Source organism: Cololabis saira, chromosome 3 (assembly GCF_033807715.1).
Source record: "Cololabis saira isolate AMF1-May2022 chromosome 3, fColSai1.1, whole genome shotgun sequence".
NCBI lineage: Eukaryota > Metazoa > Chordata > Actinopteri > Beloniformes > Belonidae > Cololabis > Cololabis saira.
In genome coordinates this window covers 50955446-50978798 of record NC_084589.1, presented here as the reverse complement: position 1 = coordinate 50978798, position 23353 = coordinate 50955446, and the positions used below count along the sequence as shown (strand labels likewise).

Genomic DNA, 23353 nt, shown 5'->3' with positions numbered 1-23353 from the left:
CCAGGGAACCTCCCCGGGACCCCTGCTGGTCCACACACAACCCCAAAAACTGACAACTCTCAAAGTAAATCTATCTTTATTTCATGGAGATATTTGGTTTTTCTTCAGCTTCATTCCATATGGAGGTGGTTTTGTTTCTTAATTATTCAATCAAAAAAAAGATTGCTTCAATCAAAAAAATATATTTTCAATAAAAAAAGTCACTTCAATCAAAAAAACGTATTTCAATCAAAGAAAAAAAGTGTTTGAATGCAAAAAAATATTTGAGACTCAAGAAAATGAGTTTGAAAACTGTTTTTCTTTGATTTAAAATTTATTTTGTGTTTGGGCCATATTATGGGTAGGACATTTATGTCTTTATCATTTAATCAAAAAAGAAGTTGCTTCAATCAAAAAAAATATTTTCCATCCAAAAAAAAGTGTTCAAATGCAATTTTCTGGGTCTGAAATATGTTTTTGCATTCAAAAACTTTTTCTTTGATTGAAATCTTTTTTTTTTTGATTGAAGTGAATTTTATTTTTTAATTGAAAATATATTTTTTGATTGAATAATTAAGAACCAAATCTACCTCCATTATTCCACAAATGTCATTTCCTTTTAAACGATTCTGTTGAAGCTCGTTTCAGGAACCTCCTGCTCATGGAGGCTTCGTCTGTGTCGTCTCTCACTTCCGCCTCTTTTAATACTCTGAGCTGCGACTCAGCGACACAACGTCTTCAGAGAGACGGTGTCGCCTCGGCCTGAGTCAGCGTAACCGTGGCAACAGACGGTAGTTCTGGGCCGAGGGGGAAGAAGCTGCTGCGTAAAAGTCCCAACCGGTGGAAACTAAACCGGTTCTGATGGAACTGGTGATTCCTGCAGCTCCTTCCCGTCTTTAAGCACCTGGATGTGTCATTCAGTCCGTTTACATGGGAAGTTTAATTCAGAATTAAAATTAAATCAGATTTTAAAATGAGTAAAAATTTCCATGTAAACACCTAATTCCGAATGAAAATGGCCATTCTGAATTAAACTTAATTCTGAAGTAAGTGGCTGGTTTATTCCGATTTTAAAACCGAATAAAATAATTCCAGATCATGTTTACACTCATTCCTCTTTAAATTAATTCTGGTCTTTCTTTCTGCTCGTTCTCTCGCCCGTCTGTCTCCATGATCTTATATTCCGCTGGGCTGGTTTTCCAAACAAAGTTTCAAGATGCAGCAGCAGTAAACGCTGGTCAAGAGCAGAGACTATTTATTTAATAAATAGAAATCATTATAGAGAACAGATGGAAACAGGAAACATCAAAATTGTGAACTTTTCAAGTTGTAGCGGCTAAGTTAGTTTTTCTTCCGGTAGTTTAACTTCCGGTCCCCCCCCCTATCCAATCAGAACCCTCAACCCCCAGACCTGGAGAGGAATTGGAGAAAGACCATCAAACGTGTTTCCATGGAAACCTCAATTCAGAATTACTATTTCCATGTAAACTCCAAGGAAAATAGTTTAATTCTGAATTATTTAATCCGGAATAATTAATTCCGAATTAAAAAACATCATGTAACTGCGGCCAGTAACTAACAGTTTAACCGAGTTGATACTTTAAATCTGAGAGTATTTTGATTTATTGGTTTGATTTTTTTTTTCTTTTTTTCTTTTAAACTTTGTTTTTGTATTTTAGTTTTTACAGTAACACAAACATAACATAGATGTACCTGCTGATGAACAGAAAGGATAGCAGGGTCGGCTCAATACAGTTAGTCTTTTCTGAGTTCATTTCTTGTTTCCTGGGTCACTTTTCCAACATTTTACGATAGTAAAGCTGACACTGACAGGAGCTTCACTCGGGTCCCGAGTGGGATTTGAATTCAGTCCATTTCATCGTTAGTCCATATTACTATTGAGCACATAGAGAATTTACCTTGATAGCTCTTGATAGCTGATAAATAGGTGACAAGGAAATAATAATAGTGAGGTGCATCTTATAGTAATTGTTAAAGAAAGAAAATGTTCATAATATGTTAACATAAAAGGTATTTTTTTACAACATTCAAGTGCATTTGTACCAATACTTGTCAAATTTATAGGATAAAAGGATCTTTTAACTACAAATTGTTCTGAAATAGTTTTATGGCTGTTTGGTCCTGGAGGCTGGACGTCTCCATGGTGACGCCCCGGTCCGGTTTGTCTGTTCCGGTCCGTCCTCCTGCAGAACCTCGTCCCCCCCAGACCCGTCCCGGGCCGTCGGCCTCTGAAAGGGGAAGCGCTAACGTCAGCCGGTCAGCCGGGGGACGAAACCAGCGTGGTTGTGTTTACTGGCTGCTTCCTGTTGTGGACTCGTGTGGTTGTTTATTGCTCTGAAATAAACGCATGTGGGGGGGGACCGGGGGGGGAACCGTGCTGAGAACTGCTGAAACGTGCTGGGAACTACTGGGAACTGGTGGGAACCGGGGGACTGACGCGTTCACACGCGAGCATCAACCTTTAGCTGCACTGGTGGTTTCTGACGGCCCTGTGACGGCCCCGTGTGGGCAAGGCAAGGTAAATGTACCGTATTTTCGCGACCATACGGCGCAGCCTCGGTTATGTCTAAAGGCGCCGTCTACACACACAAATGGTGCGCCGCCTTACAACAACACACACACAAACATACAAGTGTGCGTATTTAAAAATAGAGCGGAGCAAAACTGAGGTTGATAGTGCTGTATTTAAATCTTCATTACAAAGTACTAACATTTTTTAAATCACCAATGAATAATCAAAAATTAAAACAAGCGTCATTAATCAAACCCATCCAAGTCCTCATCCTAGGTTTCTGAATTAAACAGCTGTGCTAAATCAAATATGCAACGGTTGTCAGGACTCAGCGTGTCGGGGTTTCATCCGCAGCCCGATCGCGCTGAGACCGGGAGAACTGATCAGCGCGTCGGCACGAGCCAGTCACTTTCCGTGCCGTGCGGCCCCTTGGAAATGATGGTGCCTTCCATTCTTTGTGAAACTGTGGTCTCCATCGGTCCATCCATCCTAGCGTGGCAGCCAAACACCACAGTAAACGACAGAGCCCGCCCGCCGGGCAGGACGACCTCCCTGCGTGACGGCTGCTGCGTGTGTTGTCGGGGGCTCTCACTGCGGCTCTCTCGCGGGAGCGCTTTGAGAAACACCGAGCGTTCCGGAGGAACCGTCGCCCGAGCGGCAGCCGTCAAGCGGGGAGGTCGACCTCTCCGCACTCAGCCAATCATTTAGAGCAGGGGTCTTAAAATAAATAAATAAATAATATATAGACCATATATTTTATATATATATATATATATTAGACCCTCCAGAAAAACGCGGGCAAAAATCCTTGATTCTGCGGGCTAAAATCATTGATTCTGCGGGCTAAAATCATTGATTATGCGATTAAATGTGCAGGTTTTTTATGTGCTTTTATGCGGTGAAATTGCGGAATATGCAGGAAGTTGCGGGAAGTCGTGGAATATGCGGAAAGTGGCAAAATATGCGAAATATGCAGGAAGTTGCGGATTCGGCGCTGAGCTCTTCCCTCTTAAATTCAGCGGGTTGTCTCGTCTGATCTGAGGTCGTAAGAGAAAAAAAAAAGGAGCGCGGGTGGAGAGGAGAGGGGCGGGGGCGGCCCGGGGGCCGGCCGCCTCTCTCCCTCCAGCCCGCGGCTCGGTGCTCGGGTGATTGCCGGGCGCGCCGGCGCGACGAGGGGAACGAGCCAGAGCTCCGTCACCCCACGCGTCCGCCGGCAAGATCCCCCAAGTGGATGGGAGCTCCGCCGGTCCTCGCAGGCGCAGTGGTGCGCGGTCAGCGCGGACACCAGAGTCCCCCGGCAGCCGCGCGCGGGGGGCTGGACGGAGACGGCTCTCTTTTTCCTCTCACCCCCGCGGGTGAAAGCTGCTGTTTGGCGGGTGCGGAGGTCCGCGGGCGGGTCCCGCACGTCGCGACCGGGCGTCCCGACATGTCACTCACAACACTGACCCCTTTTTCCAAACTTTATGCGAAAATGTCGGCGATGTTGCGGTGAAATCAAGCGAGCCCCGCATAATTCGCATATTCAGCGCGGACATATGCAATATTAACCCCAGTAAAAGTGATTTTTCTGCACTAGACATTGAAATCCACGGAAGGTCTGTAAATCCACGGACAGCCGTGAAATCCGCGAAAAATTCCGCGATCACGGAATCGCGGATTCCTGGAGGGTCTAATATATCAACCCAGTCTCACACAAAAACGTACGCTGCCTACGTTGGTCCAAAGTACAAAAACGTAGAGGGGCTACAATATTAGCCCTTGAAATGTATAACTGTTACGTTTATTTAGCCCTTAAAACGTATAACTGTTACATTTTTCTGCCGATTCGTTTTGCGCCCAAGTCACGTGACTTTTAAGATTCTGGCCGTGATACCAACAAACACGGTGGACATTTTTCATTTTTGAGTGAAGAAAATCAATATTTTGAGTTAGTTTCTGCATAGAAATGCGTTTTGATTACATTTCTAGCAATACATATTTCACTTTCATAATATTCACTCAGTAAATGTATATAATCTCTTGCTTGCTCGTGGTTGCAAGGTTTTTTCAGATCTCGTCGGAATAATGTAAATCTGGAACGTTTTAAAAACGTGAAATGGTTACATTTTTGGTTGCTGTACACGCTGTGAAGAAAATCAATATTTTGAGTTAGTTTCTGCATAGAAATGCGTTTTGATTACATTTCTAGCAATACATATTTCACTTTCATAATATTCACTCAGTAAATGTATATAATCTCTTGCTTGCTCGTGGTTGCAAGGTTTTTTCAGATCTCGTCAGAATAATGTAAATCTGGAACGTTTTAAAAACGTGAAATGGTTACATTTTTGGTTGCTGTACACGCTGTGAAGAAAATCAATATTTTGAGTTAGTTTCTGCATAGAAATGCGTTTTGATTACATTTCTAGCAATACATATTTCACTTTCATAATATTCACTCAGTAAATGTATATAATCTCTTGCTTGCTCGTGGTTGCAAGGTTTTTTCAGATCTCGTCAGAATAATGTAAAACTGGAACGTTTTAATAACGTGAAATGGTTACATTTTCGGTTGCTGGACACGCTGTGGAAAAAATCAATATTTTGAGTTAGTTTCTGCATAGAAATGCGTTTTGATTACATTTCTAGCAATACATATTTCACTTTCATAATATTCACTCAATAAATGTACATAATCTCTTGCTTGCTCTGGTTGCAAGGTTTTTCAGATCTCGTCAGAATACCCTGGCTACGTTGGTCCAAATGTAAAAACGTAGAGGGGTTACAATATTAGCCCTTGAAATGTATAACTGTTACATTTTTCTAGCCCTTGAAATGTATAACTGTTACATTTTTCTGCCTATTCGTTTTGCGTCCAAGTCACGTGACTATAAGATTCTGGCCGTGATACCAACAAACATGGTGGACATTTTTCATTTTTGAGTGAAAAAAATCTATATTTTGAGTTAACAAACACGGTGGACATTTTTCAGTTTTGAGTGAAAAAAATCAATATTTTGAGTTAGTTTCTGCATAGAAATGTGATTTGATTACATTTATAGCAATATATAAATGTAGATAATCTCTTGCTTGCTCTGGTTGCAAGGTTTTTTCAGATCTCGTCAGAATAATGTAAAACTGGAACTTTTTAATAACGTGAAATCGTTACGTTTTTGGTTGCTGGACAGTGCTGTGAAAAAAAATCTATATCTTGAGTTAGTTTCTGCATAGAAATGCGTTTTGATTACATTTCTAGCAATACATATTTCAATTTCATAATATTCACTCAATAAATGTACATAATCTCTTGCTTGCTCTGGTTGCAAGGTTTTTTCAGATTTCGTCAGAATACCCTGGCTACGGTGGTCCAAAGTGCAAAAACGTAGAGGGGTTACAATATTCAACCCAGTCTCACAGGAAAACGTGGTACAGGCTACGTTGGTCCACATTGCAAAACGTGGCCAATGTTACGATTTGCCCTCCTAAAACGTGAGATGTGAAACCGTTCCGTGGCTCATTCATTTTAATAGGTTTCGTTAGGTTTCGTTTCTGTCACGTGACTTTCAAGTTTTCGGCTGTGGAGAAAAAATAAAATTGCTGCCATTTCTTTGATTCTCGGTCTAAATTGCAATATTTTAAGATAGTTTCGCCATGAAAAGCAGATTTTATCATATTCATAGCAAGAAATATATTTTGGTTATTTTACCCTCATTTAATGGATCTTATTGACGGAAATGTATGAACCATGTGCTTGTTTTACTTCCTTTGAGTAATAAAACCACCAATTCTCTTGCATGGCCCCGTTATTAAAATATATGCCAGGCACAGTGCTTAATTTCTAAAGTGGGAGGTCCCGGGGCGCAGACGATGAGTGGCTCCGGTGCGAGAGAAAAACACACACACACACACACACACACACACACACACACACACACACACACACACACACACACACACACACACACACACACACACACACACACACACTGTTGAACTGTCCGTTTTGACGTTAACGGCGATTTTCACAATGATATCTGCAACATTTCTTAAGGCAGAAACACCACTGTATCATTGTTAATTACACAACATTAGTGGGTTAATTTCCTGCAAACCAATTTTCATGTTTTTCCCTTCGATTGTGAGAAAAAAAAGAGTTGTTTCACGCTGAGAGCATCATGCCAGCCAATCAGAATCCTGGAAAAAACATCAACAAATGACACGTGTAACTTCCAGGCTGATTTATGGTTCCGCGTTACACCAACGCAGAGCCTACGGCGGAAGTGATACTAGTAGCTGATTGGCCGATATGTGATCATCATCATCATCATCATCATCAGTCAAGTCAAATTGCACGTGCGAGGTCCCGTTCATCGCTGCTTGCAGCTTTAATTTATATATAACTATTTTAACATTTCTTTTTTTTAAAATTGTTTCTTTATTTGGAAAGGACAATAAATAAAACGATACAGCAACACTCAATCAAATGAAAATGAATGTCCTTCCGGTTTTGCTAGTTTAAGTCACAAAAATTAACGTTTACATGAACCATGAACAGAAAGGAGGTCACCTGCCGCTGCTGTGTTGAACCAAACATAAAACCCAGTCGAGGTCAAAACAATGAATTACATATTACCAGTGAAATCAAACAAAATCTGCTCTCATGGGGGTGATAAATACAATCCAGTTATTCCAAATCTTATAGAACATGTCCCGTTGCGCTTTTAGTTGGAAGGTCAGCTTTTCCATCCTGAAAATCTCTAAGGTGATACCGATCCAGTCTTCTAGAGTAGGTGGGGTCGGAGTTAACCATCTCCTGGTTATTGCTTTCTTACTCGCCACCAAGAGCAATTGCAGCAATTTTATCTCTCGCCTACATTCCAAAACAGTAACATGACCTAGATATAACACGTCAAAACTCAGAGGAAACTGAATGTTAAAAACTGTGCTTACTGAAGCCTGAATACCCCTCCAGAACACCTTCAGCTTGGGGCAGTCCCAAAAAATGTGATAGTGGTTAGCCATAGTCGAGCCACATTGTCTCCAACATGGCAAATTTGCCCCTTTGTATTTCTCCTGATACGGTGTCTTGAAATATCTAATGATATTCTTCCAACAATGCTCTCTCCAGTCCATGGAGCTAGATGTTGTCCATTGGAAGGACCAGATATTGCTCCAAGTCTCCTCAGAAATGTCAATCCTTGCTTCCCTTTCCCATTTAGCTTTGATGTAAAGAGTGTCGCTATTATTGGCATGGGATATAGCTGTGTACAGCTTGGAGATGGAGTTGGCTGGAGTCATTGTCATGGCATTTTTCAAAATGTGGTAAAATTCTAATTCGACATCTGAGAGACCTGTCATTTTACATTCACGATCAATATAAGATCGTAGTTGCAGATATCTATGGAAATCATTTCGTTGTAAGCCATGTTTATCCTGTAAAACCTCAAAGCTGAATACAGTGTTCTTATGAGTGAGTGAAAGAAATGTTGTAAAACCATACATTGTCCACGATTTGAAGCTAGAATCATGCCTGTTGGGGGAAAAATCAGAATCAAACGCAAACCATCTGAACATTCTCAACATTTTATGTATATTGCTCATATTAATCACCTTCTGCCAGACTTGAAACGTGTGGTTCAGCCATGGGTTCCCCAGCTTTTGTAATTGACACATTATACCCTCATCTGCCAACACAGCTTGAATGGGGAATGGAACTACTAGATTAGACTCCAGCTCCTTCCACTTAGCCGCATATGTTCCATTACTCCAATATAGTAGAGGAGCTATTTGAGCAGCATAATAATAATTCTTTAGACAAGGGAGACCCATCCCCCCAGAATCCTTGTGAAGTTGAAGGGTGGCATATTTAATTCTCGGTTTCCGGCCCTGCCAAACAAATCTGGAGATCCATTTATCCCATTCCCTAAACTGAGTTTCACTCACCTCTACAGGCAAGTTCCTAAACAAGTAAAGTAGTCGGGGGAGTACACTCATTTTTACTGCGCTTATTCTTGAGCTAAGGCTCAGAAAGGGCACCAGATTCCATCTATGCAGATCCGCTTTTATTTTCGAGGATATTGGTACATAGTTTGCCCGGAAGAGTCCTGAAAGATCCTTAGTTAAGTGTACACCTAGATATTTAATATTTTAACATTTCTAAACACAAAAACACGAAAGTGTCCTTGATAATTCAATAATACAATAGGTTCATGTTAAGGACATCCGTTTTAATTAGTTCTCCTTCGATTATGAGATGTTATTAATGCTCAGTAGACACAGGAGGTTTGTTATGTATTGTTATGAGGCCTATTTCGTGTCTATTTTTGAACAGTTCACTAATGCTTTGAGCTAGGAAGCTGAAATTCTAGACTCTGTATCAGGAGGTGACTTTCATCCACTGTGCGGATTTTCAGATCTCTGTGACCTTCGGAAGTGTCAAAGGTCACCGCGTCTGTTGCTTTTCGGCCTGCTAAGACTATTTTGTGTCTTTTTTTGCATAGTTCACTAACGCTTTGAGCTAGGAAGCTGAAATTCTAGACTCTGTATCAGGAGGTGACTCTCATCCACTGTGCCGAGGTCCAGACCCGTGCGACCTTCGGAAGTGCCAAAGGTCACCGTGTGTGGTGCCTTTTTCATGCCTTTTTTGTGTGTTTTTTGAATAATTCACTAACGCTTTGAGCTGGGAGGCTGATTTTTGACTATGTTGCAATGCAGAAGGCCCTTTGCTAGGATCTTTTGGTCTTGTGGCTGTACGACTTCCACAGAGCTAGTTGGCATTGCAGAGGGTTTACAGAGTTGAGACTTGGTAAGCCCAATTTAAGCCCCATATGGAGGCCACAGGTCAAGTTTTACTTGGTTTGGTCAAATATTGTGGCAACGGTGTCCGTTCGAATGTTGGAAAAGGTGACGTTTCAAAGCCCCGCCCATCGAAAAGTACAGGTCTGATCTCCACCAAACTAACATCTGTCTGATCAGAGGATGCCCCCAAACAACATATAAAAAATTCAGACTCCTAGCTAAAGGCGTTAGTGAACTATGCAAAAAAAGACACAAAATAGGCCCTGTTCCATTAGTCGGGAGGCTCTCAGAGCTAGAGGTTTCTACACCCTCCTAACCAGCCAGAACGTTTTAGAGGAAACACTGTTGCAGAAGTCATAGAAATCTGAATTTTTTATATGTTGTTCGGGGGCATCCCCTGATCAGACAGACGTTAGTTTGGTGCAGATCAGACCTGTACTTTTCGATGGGCGGGGCTTTGAAACATCACCTTTTCCAACATTCGAACGGACACCGTTGCCACAATATTTGACCAAACCAAGTAAAACTTGACCTGTGGCCTCCATATGGGGCTTAAATTGGGCTTACCAAGTCTCAACTCTGTAAACCCTCTGCAATGCCAACTAGCTCTGTGGAAGTCGTACAGCCACAAGACCAAAAGATCCTAGCAAAGGGCCTTCTGCATTGCAACATAGTCAAAAATCAGCCTCCCAGCTCAAAGCGTTAGTGAATTATTCAAAAAACACACAAAAAAGGCACGAAAAAGGCACCACACACGGTGACCTTTGGCACTTCCGAAGGTCGCACGGGTCTGGACCTCAGCACAGTGGATGAGAGTCACCTCCTGATACAGAGTCTAGAATTTCAGCTTCCTAGCTCAAAGCGTTAGTGAACTATGCAAAAAAAGACACAAAATAGTCTTAGCAGGCCGAAAAGCAACAGACGCGGTGACCTTTGACACTTCCGAAGGTCACAGAGATCTGAAAATCCGCACAGTGGATGAAAGTCACCTCCTGATACAGAGTCTAGAATTTCAGCTTCCTAGCTCAAAGCGTTAGTGAACTATGCAAAAAAAGACACAAAATAGTCTTAGCAGGCCGAAAAGCAACAGACGGGGTGACCTTTGACACTTCCGAAGGTCACACAGATCTGAAAATCCGCACAGTGGATGAAAGTCACCTCTTGATACAGAGTCTAGAATTTCAGCTTCCTAGCTCAAAGCATTAGTGAACTGTTCAAAAATAGACACGAAATAGGCCTCATAACAATACATAACAAACCTCCTGTGTCTACTGAGCATTAATAACATCTCATAATCGAAGGAGAACTAATTAAAACGGATGTCCTTAACATGAACCTATTGTATTATTGAATTATCAAGGACACTTTCGTGTTTTTGTGTTTAGAAATGTTAAAATAGTTATATATAAATTAAAGCTGCAAGCAGCGATGAACGGGACCTCGCACGTGCAATTTGACTTGACTGATGATGATGATGATGATGATGATCACATATCGGCCAATCAGCTACTAGTATCACTTCCGCCGTAGGCTCTGCGTTGGTGTAACGCGGAACCATAAATCAGCCTGGAAGTTACACGTGTCATTTGTTGATGTTTTTTCCAGGATTCTGATTGGCTGGCATGATGCTCTCAGCGTGAAACAACTCTTTTTTTTCTCACAATCGAAGGGAAAAACATGAAAATTGGTTTGCAGGAAATTAACCCACTAATGTTGTGTAATTAACAATGATACAGTGGTGTTTCTGCCTTAAGAAATGTTGCAGATATCATTGTGAAAATCGCCGTTAACGTCAAAACGGACAGTTCAACAGTGTGTGTGTGTGTGTGTGTGTGTGTGTGTGTGTGTTTTTTCTCTCGCACCGGAGCCACTCATCGTCTGCGCCCCGGGACCTCCCACTTTAGAAATTAAGCACTGTGCCTGGCATATATTTTAATAACGGGGCCATGCAAGAGAATTGGTGGTTTTATTACTCAAAGGAAGTAAAACAAGCACATGGTTCATACATTTCCGTCAATAAGATCCATTAAATGAGGGTAAAATAACCAAAATATATTTCTTGCTATGAATATGATAAAATCTGCTTTTCATGGCGAAACTATCTTAAAATATTGCAATTTAGACCGAGAATCAAAGAAATGGCAGCAATTTTATTTTTTCTCCACAGCCGAAAACTTGAAAGTCACGTGACAGAAACGAAACCTAACGAAACCTATTAAAATGAATGAGCCACGGAACGGTTTCACATCTCACGTTTTAGGAGGGCAAATCGTAACATTGGCCACGTTTTGCAATGTGGACCAACGTAGCCTGTACCACGTTTTCCTGTGAGACTGGGTTGAATATTGTAACCCCTCTACGTTTTTGCACTTTGGACCACCGTAGCCAGGGTATTCTGACGAAATCTGAAAAAACCTTGCAACCAGAGCAAGCAAGAGATTATGTACATTTATTGAGTGAATATTATGAAATTGAAATATGTATTGCTAGAAATGTAATCAAAACGCATTTCTATGCAGAAACTAACTCAAGATATAGATTTTTTTTCACAGCACTGTCCAGCAACCAAAAACGTAACGATTTCACGTTATTAAAAAGTTCCAGTTTTACATTATTCTGACGAGATCTGAAAAAACCTTGCAACCAGAGCAAGCAAGAGATTATCTACATTTATATATTGCTATAAATGTAATCAAATCGCATTTCTATGCAGAAACTAACTCAAAATATTGATTTTTTTCACTCAAAACTGAAAAATGTCCACCGTGTTTGTTAACTCAAAATATAGATTTTTTTCACTCAAAAATGAAAAATGTCCACCGTGTTTGTTGGTATCACGGCCAGAATCTTATAGTCACGTGACTTGGACGCAAAACGAATAGGCAGAAAAATGTAACAGTTATACATTTCAAGGGCTAGAAAAATGTAACAGTTATACATTTCAAGGGCTAATATTGTAACCCCTCTACGTTTTTACATTTGGACCAACGTAGCCAGGGTATTCTGACGAGATCTGAAAAACCTTGCAACCAGAGCAAGCAAGAGATTATGTACATTTATTGAGTGAATATTATGAAAGTGAAATATGTATTGCTAGAAATGGAATCAAAATGCATTTCTATGCAGAAACTAACTCAAAATATTGATTTTTTCCACAGCGTGTCCAGCAACCGAAAATGTAACCATTTAACGTTATTAAAACGTTCCAGTTTTACATTATTCTGACGAGATCTGAAAAAACCTTGCAACCACGAGCAAGCAAGAGATTATATACATTTACTGAGTGAATATTATGAAAGTGAAATATGTATTGCTAGAAATGTAATCAAAACGCATTTCTATGCAGAAACTAACTCAAAATATTGATTTTCTTCACAGCGTGTACAGCAACCAAAAATGTAACCATTTCACGTTTTTAAAACGTTCCAGATTTACATTATTCTGACGAGATCTGAAAAAACCTTGCAACCACGAGCAAGCAAGAGATTATATACATTTACTGAGTGAATATTATGAAAGTGAAATATGTATTGCTAGAAATGTAATCAAAACGCATTTCTATGCAGAAACTAACTCAAAATATTGATTTTCTTCACAGCGTGTACAGCAACCAAAAATGTAACCATTTCACGTTTTTAAAACGTTCCAGATTTACATTATTCTGACGAGATCTGAAAAAACCTTGCAACCACGAGCAAGCAAGAGATTATATACATTTACTGAGTGAATATTATGAAAGTGAAATATGTATTGCTAGAAATGTAATCAAAACGCATTTCTATGCAGAAACTAACTCAAAATATTGATTTTCTTCACAGCGTGTACAGCAACCAAAAATGTAACCATTTCACGTTTTTAAAACGTTCCAGATTTACATTATTCTGACGAAATCTGAAAAAACCTTGCAACCACGAGCAAGCAAGAGATTATATACATTTACTGAGTGAATATTATGAAAGTGAAATATGTATTGCTAGAAATGTAATCAAAATGCTATGCAGAAGCTAACTCAAAATATTGATTTTCTTCACAGCGTGTACATCAACCAAAAATGTAACCATTTCACGTTTTTAAACGTTCCAGATTTACATTATTCTGACGAGATCTGAAAAAACCTTGCAACCACGAGCAAGCAAGAGATTATATACATTTACTGAGTGAATATTATGAAAGTGAAATATGTATTGCTAGAAATGTAATCAAAACGCATTTCTATGCAGAAACTAACTCAAAATATTGATTTTCTTCACAGCGTGTACAGCAAACAAAAATGTAACCATTTCACGTTTTTAAACGTTCCAGATTTACATTATTCTGACGAGATCTGAAAAAACCTTGCAACCACGAGCAAGCAAGAGATTATATACATTTACTGAGTGAATATTATGAAAGTGAAATATGTATTGCTAGAAATGTAATCAAAACGCATTTCTATGCAGAAACTAACTCAAAATATTGATTTTCTTCACTCAAAAATGAAAAATGTCCACCGTGTTTGTTGGTATCACGGCCAGAATCTTAAAAGTCACGTGACTTGGGCGCAAAACGAATCGGCAGAAAAATGTAACAGTTATACGTTTTAGGGCTAAATAAACGTAACAGTTATACATTTCAAGGGCTAATATTGTAGCCCCTCTACGTTTTTGCACTTTGGACCAACGTAGGCAGGGTACGTTTTTGTGTGAGACTGGGTTGAATATATATATATATGATTGAGAAAACTCCATTAACAAGCGATAATAATCTACTTTTGACAATAACTATTTAGTCTACAACTCTACATAAATGATTCCCAATATGTGAGTCATGTGACTAATGTCAACTTTAGAGCGGAAAAACGAGCTAGCTATTTGTTTAAGCTCACATGGTTTTACTGACAGAGGAGTTAATAAAGGGAGAATATGTTGCCTCAGAACACTTGGACCAACTAAAATAATCTGTTTTATCCTCATTCAGCTGTAAAAAGTTAGTCGCCATCCAATACTTGATATCTGTAATGCATTGAATGAGGTCGTTGACTGGACTCAAATGATCGTCAGTAACAGATACATATCATTGTGTGTCATCAGCATAAGAATGATATTGGCCCGGTTTCCCAGATCAGTTAAGTAGTTCTTAACAGTTAAGTAGTTCTTTCACAGGCTCCTTAAGATGGTTTGAAAGAAGTCTTTCGCTGTTAAGAACTACTTAACTGATCTGGGAAACCGGGCCATTGAATATTATGATGCCGAATGTTGGACCCAAGTGGTAACATACAGGACTGCCTCAGAAAATTAGAATATTGTGATTTTCTGTAATGCGATTACAAAAACAAAAATGTCATACATTCTGGATTCATTACAAATCAACTGAAATATTGCAAGCCTTTTATTATTTTAATATTACTGATCATGGCTTACAGCTTAAGAAAACTCAGATATCCTATCTCAAAAAATTAGAATATTCTGGGAATCTTAATCTTAAACTGTAAACCATGATCAGCAATATTAAAATAATAAAAAGGCTTGTAATATTTCAGTTGATTTGTAATGAATCCAGAATGGATGACATTTTTGTTAATTGCATTACAGAAAATAAAGGACTTTATCACAATATTCTAATTTTCTCAGATAGTCCTGTGTACAAATTGAAAAGTAGGGGACCTAGACTTGACCCTTGTGGGACTCCATATTGAATGCTGACATTATCAGATTCATAGCTGCCGACCGAAACAGAGAATACCGAGTCCCGATCCGATACTTTCATAACATTAAAAAAAATGATCAAATGCCAAATAAATTGATCCAGGTCGTCCCTTATTTGTATTTTATTCACCTTATTTAAACATTTTAAACAGAGCAGTTCTCTTGGAGGTAGCTTGAAAGTAATAATAATGCAGCTATTAACTAGTAAAAATAGTGCAAATTTAAATAAAATTTAAATAAAAAATAATGTGCTTTTTAGACTGAACTCTTACTTCTTTTCTGGCTTAAAGAGTAAAATGTTTGTGTTTGAAGTTAATGTAACTACAATCTTCCTCGCGGCAGCAGAGTTTCCATCACGCTGACACCGACGCTTAGTTCAGGTTTCAGTCACCGCTGTAACTTTATTAACCTCCGCTATAAGGCTGCTGTGCTCAGATCACCACAAACAAACAACTATATTGATCTCACTTTACGTGACACGGCCCCCCCCCAAACCCACAGCTTTCTTCATGTCACCAGCGTTGTTGAGCAACGTCACATGGACCTGCTGCTTGTTGTTACATCAGTTCAGTATTTTTCCATCATCTGTTTGATGCTCTGATCAAAATAATGACAATAAAATATATTTATATTTTTTTTCCAACAATATATTTATTTATTTCAAAACATAAAAGTACATACACACTGTATAACCCATGGGATTCAAACTGTGTACAACAAATAATAATACAAATAATACATATGAATACCTATGAAAGACAGGAATTCAATACATAATGAAATAATAATACATTGCTTGAGTAAGTGAAATATATAACAATAAAATAGTTAATAAAATAAAAAAATAAAAACATTTAAAAAACAAAACAAAAAAAATGAAAATGGGGAGAGTTGAAACAAAATCAATCATTAGGGATGGGCGGTATGGACTAAAAAATGTATCACGATAATTTCTGGCATTTATCCCCATAACGATAAAAATGACGATAAAAAAATACCAATTAAACTCCACCTTTGTAACTATAAATCTATCACCACATTCAGTCTTTGGAGCCAAAACACTGCTCTAAAAGATACTAAATACTAAACTACACCAATGGGAATTTATCTTTCTTTCTTTCTTTCTTTCTTTCTTTCTTTCTTTCTTTCTTTCTTTCTTTCTTTCTTTCTTTCTTTCTTTCTTTCTTTCTTTCTTTCTTTCTTTCTTTCTTTCTTTCTTTCTTTCTTTCTTTCTTTCTTTCTTTCTTTCTTTCTTTCTTTCTTTCTTTCTTTCTTTCTTTCTTTCTTTCTTTCTTTCTTTCTTCCTTCCTTCCTTCCTTCCTTCCTTCACGTACGTAGAACTATAAATCAGTTTTACACAAAAACATCACAAACAGGAATTTATCATTTTTACCGTGAGATACAAATTCTTACTGTGGGGAATTTTGTTGACGGTTTATCGTGAACGGTAAAATATCACCCGTTCCTACCAATCATACACTTCTCATACAAGTTTGCACTGCACATAAAATTGACAACAATCACTCAACACAAGACAGTAAACCTTTTTGAAGCTACAGGATTACTCATGGATCATCCCCAGGTGTTTCCACCAAACCAGACAAGTCTTTATTGGAAAGAAAGTTTTTAAATGGGCCCCAGATGTTATCAAAGACAGATCGCTCACCCCTGATCGTATACGTGATCTTTTCTAAGGGCAGAGTTGCCGTTAGTTCGGAAAGCCATTTACCTATTCTTGGTCTATCCAGCTCTTTCCAAGCGAATGCAATGACTCTCTTGGCCAACAGCAAGCCTATATCTAAAAATAGTTGGTGTTTCTTTCTTATAATAAAATATATTTATCAAGTCTGAAACAGCGTGATCGGCCCGATTTCTGATCACGTGATCGGATCAGGACATCCCTAGTCTCAGGCCACGTTTCCACATAGCTGAGTATTTACAAAAAACGGATATTTCCCCCTCTACGTTTTGAAAAATCCCATCATTTCCAGGAACCTGCATAAATATCTGTTAAGGTGCTATGAGCAGCCAAACCTACAGGGGGCAGTGTAACGAGAAGATAAAGTCATGCTAGCCAATCAGAATCCTGGAAAAAAAACACCAACAAATGACACGAGTAACTTCCAGTTACTTCCAAGATGAACCAGAGTCTTTGGTTTGGAGTGACAGAGAAGTGGAGTTACTTTTAAGTGTGACGTTAGAATATAAAACAATAAAATACAAGAAAATATTGACGGTTACAAACTAATTGTAACCACAGGTGTCACTCATGACGCTGGTGACGTTTCTGTCTCATAATGTGACGTTCTGAAGCCTAAATGTCCGTTTCTCTCCGTTTACAAGCAAACGTGAAGACGGAGTTTTTAAAAATCTACACTTTGGCCGGAGTTTTCAGAAATTATGGTTTTTGGTGACTTTGAGCTTCGTTTTCGTGTAAACGAGCATGAAAACACCAGCATTTTTGCTACGTGTAAACGGGGCCTCAGTCCGTTGTCTCTGCGGTTCTGGAGACGTGCAGATCTGCTGAGGTGGTGGTCCTGGTTTCTGAAGCATTCTGGGTACTTGGTTGTCTCTGATGATGAAGACCTCGTTGGTTTAGTGACGAGTCGGTTCATAAATACTGAGGTTCCTGGAACCTCCAGGGTTCAGAGATGTTGCTTCACCCTCGTCTGCTAACCCTGCGGTGATGCTGCAAGCGTTGCCGCGGCAACCTGTCTGTGTACAACGGTACAACGGTCAAAATATAATTTGCGTGATGTTTGTAAATTTGTTGTACAAATTAGAATATTGTGATTTTCTGTAATGCGATTACAAAAACAAAAATGTCATACATTCTGGATTCATTACAAATCAACTGAAATATTGCAAGCCTTTTATTATTTTAATATTGCTGATCATGGTTTACAGCTTAAGAAAACTCAAATATCCTATCTAAAAAAATTTGAATATTCTGGGAATCTTAAACTTAAACTGTAAACCATAATCAGCAATATTAAAATAATAAACGGCTTGCAATATTTCAGTTGATTTGTAATGAATCCAGAATGTATGACATTTTTGTTTTTTAATTGCATTACAGAAAATAAAGAACTTTATCACAACATTCAAATTTTCTGAGACAGTCCTGTATATCTGTTGTGGGAGTTAAACTATGGAATGACGCTAACCTAGATTTACGAATGTGCAGTTCATTTTCGGTTTACAAAAAAAAGATTTGTAGAGCAATCTTTGAAAGCTACAAATGTTAATGTTTAATTTTTTTTGTTTGTTGATGTTCTCTGATATATATGAAAAAAAGTCTTTACTACTATATATGTAAACCTTATTGGTCCTTTTCTGGTTTAGTTTTGCTATTGTTTGTTTGTAGGACAGGCATTAATATAAGCACTTTGCTTCTGCCTTTTCAGTCACTATTTTTTCGATAATGTTTGTGTGGATAATGCTTGTGGTGTGATGTGACTGAATAAAGAATTTCAATCAAAAATCAATCAAATCAAGCCTCGTTCCTCCCCAGGGTCCCCGGACCGGCCCCTGTTCCACTTCAGCCTCCCCGGCCTCCACAACTCCACCACGCTGCTGCTCAGCGCCGACGGGGAAACGCTGTACGTCGGGGCGAGGGACGCCGTGCTGGAGCTGGACGTCAGCAGTGATGTCATCAGCCTGAGGAGGAAGGTGAGGGGGGGGGGGGGTCATGTGATCCTGGAAGGTGAGGGGGGTTAGGTGGGGGGTCATGTGATCGTTCCTGCTGCTGACCTCAGCTCCTCCTTCAGGTCCAGTGGAGTCCGACGGCCGAGGAAAAGAAACTCTGCAGCGACAAGGGGAAGGACCCGACCGTGAGTAACTGGTCCAGGTTTCAGTGTTAGGTCTAAATCAACATTACATAAGTTCATAACGAGGAAAGACACAGAGACTGGCCTGGAATGGTCTTTTAACAAACTTCTGCAGAAGGGGGAGAGCACAGCGACAGGGGGAGAGCCCCTGACAGCAAAGGTTTCCCCTCTGCATGATGCTTTTATTAAGAAACTTGACAGGAACCTGACCAAATATGGACAGTGAACAATGGGTGGAAGTGATAACGTGTGATTGATTCCTGACATTACAGTAGACAGATGTCACCGTGAGCATGACTCATTAGGGGAAAAGTTTCTTCCATCTCTCGGGACTCCTCTCCAGTCTCTTATAGCCAGTCAGTTTGGGCTAGTCATCTTCTTCAGGCCCGTGGCAGATGAGTTCTTCAGCGGACAAGGGTTTTGATACCGTCCGACTTCCGACCTACTCAGGGTCTGGAAAGTTTTCTACTAACTTGCACTGTGACTGGTGAACCCACGTAGATCGTTCAGCCACCTTTATTGCTGTCGGTGTCGCGATCTGGACCACAAAGGGGCCGTCCCAACGGGGTGATGACCTTTCACCACTCAAATCAGAATCAGAATCAGAAAGGGGGTTTATTGCCATTGAGGATTAAAAAGTGCCGGATCTGGAAATCAGGATCTGGCCACCTGGTTTCAGCAATTCCTGCATCGGAGAGAGAGGAGAAAGCGGCAGCTTACAAGAACTTTGAACATCTTTTCAGCAAACAATTCACTCATCCACATTGAGAGTGGATCTCTTCAGCTTTCTCTTGCCACGGTTCTCCTTCCCATAGAGGGAGCTGGAACGGGCAACCATGCACTACCCAAAGGGTGTGACAAAATTTTTTAAAGTAGGTATTTGAATACTTATATTTTGTGTAGTATACCCTGCCTCCCTCCTGTTGAGACATGGGACTTCCCATGGCTCAATTTAGCCACCAGGGGGCAGGTTTTTTTGGAAGTACTGGTTTGCTTCGCACTGCATAAAGGCCTTCTGAAGTTACAGTAGCACCTTAATTTAGCCAAATGTCTTTTTCCTGGAAGGGTCGGGGCTGCCAGAGTCCTGACTTCTCCCCAGATAAGTGGTTCTCCCACTTCTTGACCTTTGCATCCTGGCAAGTCGGCGGCCTGACTTAATGATTCTCTAGGGTCGGTTATCTTTATGTCCCCCAGATCCCCCCGCCGTCCGTATGATTACTTGGATGTCAAAACCTGTTAAATTCTGTCTCCTACCTTAGTCAAGGACTACAGAAGTTCCTTATTTCAAAATGTTCTTATTTCAACCCAAGTGGGTTATGGTTTTATGAAAGTAACAACACACAAGTTAACAGCAGGTTTGTCACAGTCCAGTGACAAACCGGTTAATCACAAAACGGTCCTGGACGTTCATGCTCAGGTGTCTCACAGACAAAACTGTCCGTTCCTCAGGGTCTGGTTCTCCAGGTTCTCAGGAGTTCCTCAGGGTCTGGTTCTCCAGGTTCTCAGGAGTTCCTCAGGGTTGGGGGTCCCCAGGGTCTCAGGAGTTCCTCAGGGTCTGGTTCTGAGCCTCCGTCTGTTTCCAGGTGGACTGCACCAACTTCATCCACGTGCTGCAGCAGATCAACTCCACCCACCTGTACGCCTGCGGGAGCCACGCCTTCAACCCCAGACACGCCTTCATCGTAGGTCCCGCCGGAGCCGGAGCTTGGTGTCTCCCACCCCCCCTGGTGGGGGTGTTGGTGTCCCCCACCTCCATGGGGGTGTTGGTTCACGGTGTAAACCGGGTTGTGTGTCCTGCAGGACCTGGAGCGCTTCTCCGTGGAGGGACAGGCGGTTGCCAAAGGTCGCTGTCCGTTCAGCCCTTTCCAGAGGAGCGTCGCCGCCACCATCGGTGAGTCTGTCCCCCGCTGGTAGGGACGGTGCTGCAAATTACAAATATTATTATTATTAGTAGTAGTAGTATCATTATTATTATTACCATTATTTATTATTGTTAATATTATTATTAATATTATTATTTATTATTATTATTATTATTTTTATTATTATTTATTGTTTTTGTTAGTATTATTATGATTAGTAGTAGTAATATCATTATTATTGTTATCATTATTTTTATTAGGGCCCGAGCACTTGCACTTGTATCTGTAGGTTTTTTTTTTTTTTAATTCTTTACTTTTCTGACGAATTGAGGGCTTTTTTCCCCCTAAACGTGCCCCAAAAGTCACCAAATTTTGCACCAAGCCAGGTCTGGTGAAAAATGTGATATTTAATGGACAATCGGTACACACCTGTATCATGTCGCAACTTAAATAAAAGTCTCTTGGCGCCATGGCCGAAACCGAACAGGAAGTCGGCCATTTTGAATTAATCGTGTCACTTTGGCGCAATTTATGCCATTCCTTCGGCAGTTAATACGGCCCGAACCGTAACGTGCACCCAGGTGTGTTATACATCAAAATGTGCGTCTCCATCCTGCAACGATGTGCATTACTTTTCTCTTTCAAAAGCGTTACCGTGGCGACGCTAGACGCCAAAAAGCGCGCCCACCCTTCATCTGGTTGGTTCAGACAGAAAAAACTTTGCGCCTCAAGCCCCAGAATACGGTTTGACGTACATGCACGAAAATTGGTACACTCCTGTATCATGTTGCAACTTAAAGAAAAGTCTCTTGGCGCCATGGCCGAAACCGAACAGGAAGTCGGCCATTTTGAACATTCTGAATTAATAGCATAATTTTGGAGCAATATGAGCCATTCCTTCGAGAATTAATACGGCCCGAACCGTATCGTGCACCCAGGTGTGTTATACATCAAAATGTGCGTCTCTATCCTGCGACTACACGCATTACTTTTCTCTTTCAAAAGTGTTACCGTGGCGACGCTAGACGCCAACAAGCGCACCCCCCCCTTCATCTGATTGGTCCATATTTGATAGTTCCCCAAAAGGCACCAAATTTGGCATGCAAGCCAGGCCTGGTGAAAAATGTGATATTTCATGGTTTGCATTAATGGGCGTGGCAAAATGGCTCAACAGCGCCCCCCGGAAAACTTTGTGCCTCAAGCCCCACAATACGGTTTGACATACATGCACGAAAATCGCTACACACCTGTATCATGTCGCAACTTAAAGAAAAGTCTCTTGGAGCCATGGCCAAAACCCAACAGGAAGTCGGCCATTTTGAATTAATTGTGTAATTTTGGCGCAATTTATGCCATTCCTTCGGCAATTAATACGGCCCGAACCGTAACGTGAACCCAGATGTGTTATACATCGAAATGTGCGTCTCCATCCTGCGACTACGCGCATTACTTTTCTCTTTCAAAAGTGTTACCGTGGCGACGCTAGACGCCAAAAGGCGCACCCCCCCTTCATCTGATTGGTCCATATTTGATAGTCACCAAATTTTGCATGCAAGCCAGACTTGGCGATAAATTTGATATTTCATGGTTTGCATTAATGGGCGTTGCCTAACGGCTCAACAGCGCCCCCTAGAAAACTTTTCTCTGCCATAACTTTTGAAAGGTTTGACATAGAGAGTCGTGGGTGGTGTCATGGGACTCGGTATTGAGTCCTTTACCATAATTGGTGAAAATTAGCCCCGCCCCTTCTTCTGATTGGTTGTCCCTATTTCCCACTATAATTTTTGAATGTTTTGACATAGAGAGTTGTGGGTGGTGTAATTTCTGACGTGCTTATGGGGGCGGTGGCCGTGAGTGCGAGGGCCCGTTCATCGCTGCTTGCAGCATTAATTGTTGTTGTTTCTCCTGGAGCTCCTGGAGTTTCTGGGTGTCTCTGGTTCCGATGGTCCTGGTACCGTTCCAGATCCAAACCTTCTCTGTTTGTCTCCTACAGATGGAGAAATGTTCTCCGCCTCGTCCACCGACTTCTTCGGGGCCAAACCTCAGATTTCTAGATTCTTCAGCAAAGACGGACGTCCAGACGTTGGACTGGAGTCCGGGGCCAGCCTGCTGGAGGGTGAGTGAGAGAACCGGTCCCTCAGAACCAGAACCGCTCCCTCAGAACCGCTCCCTCAGAACCGGTCCGTCAGAACCGGTCCCTCAGAACCAGAACCGGTTCTAGAACCGGTCCCTCAGAACTAGGCCTGTGTTGAAAAAATCGATTTTCTGATTCTAAATCGATTCTCATATTTTGCCTGGTGAACTTTAATCCCAGTAGTTTTGAAAACTCCTGAACTAAATGAACTTTTCTTTAGAGAAAATGCTGGACATTTCAGCTTAAATTTCTAAATGTTATATTAGTTCAATGAAGTTCATATTATCTATATTTACTAGAGCTTGTTTGGTTTCTCTGTTATCGGACACGGTTTGTCATGAAATACCTGAAAAATGCCGGTGCTTCATGTCCAGCTGTGTCTGGTGACAGAATAAATCAGACAAGATAAAATAATTTTACTGCTTGAGCTGTTGCAATTTCTTTCTTTTTTTGCACTTTAAATGGATATTGAAATGCCTATTTGAGTTATTTATTTCTTAGTTATTTCACAATAATTATTGTGAAATTATTATTTCAATAGTTATTTTACCGTC

At 40.5% G+C, this 23353-nt stretch overlaps 1 protein-coding gene across 1 annotated transcript in view; it reads left to right on the top strand.

Moving 5' to 3' along the window:
• Positions 1–23353, top strand: part of LOC133440773 (semaphorin-4A-like) — a 63126-nt gene that overhangs the window by 5068 nt on the left and 34705 nt on the right. Inside the window, exons 2-6 of the mRNA XM_061718091.1 lie at positions 18488–18645; positions 18744–18806; positions 20387–20485; positions 20604–20694; positions 22659–22781. Of these exons, the coding sequence (XP_061574075.1) occupies positions 18488–18645; positions 18744–18806; positions 20387–20485; positions 20604–20694; positions 22659–22781 (534 nt within the window). The remainder of the gene's footprint in view (positions 1–18487; positions 18646–18743; positions 18807–20386; positions 20486–20603; positions 20695–22658; positions 22782–23353) is intronic.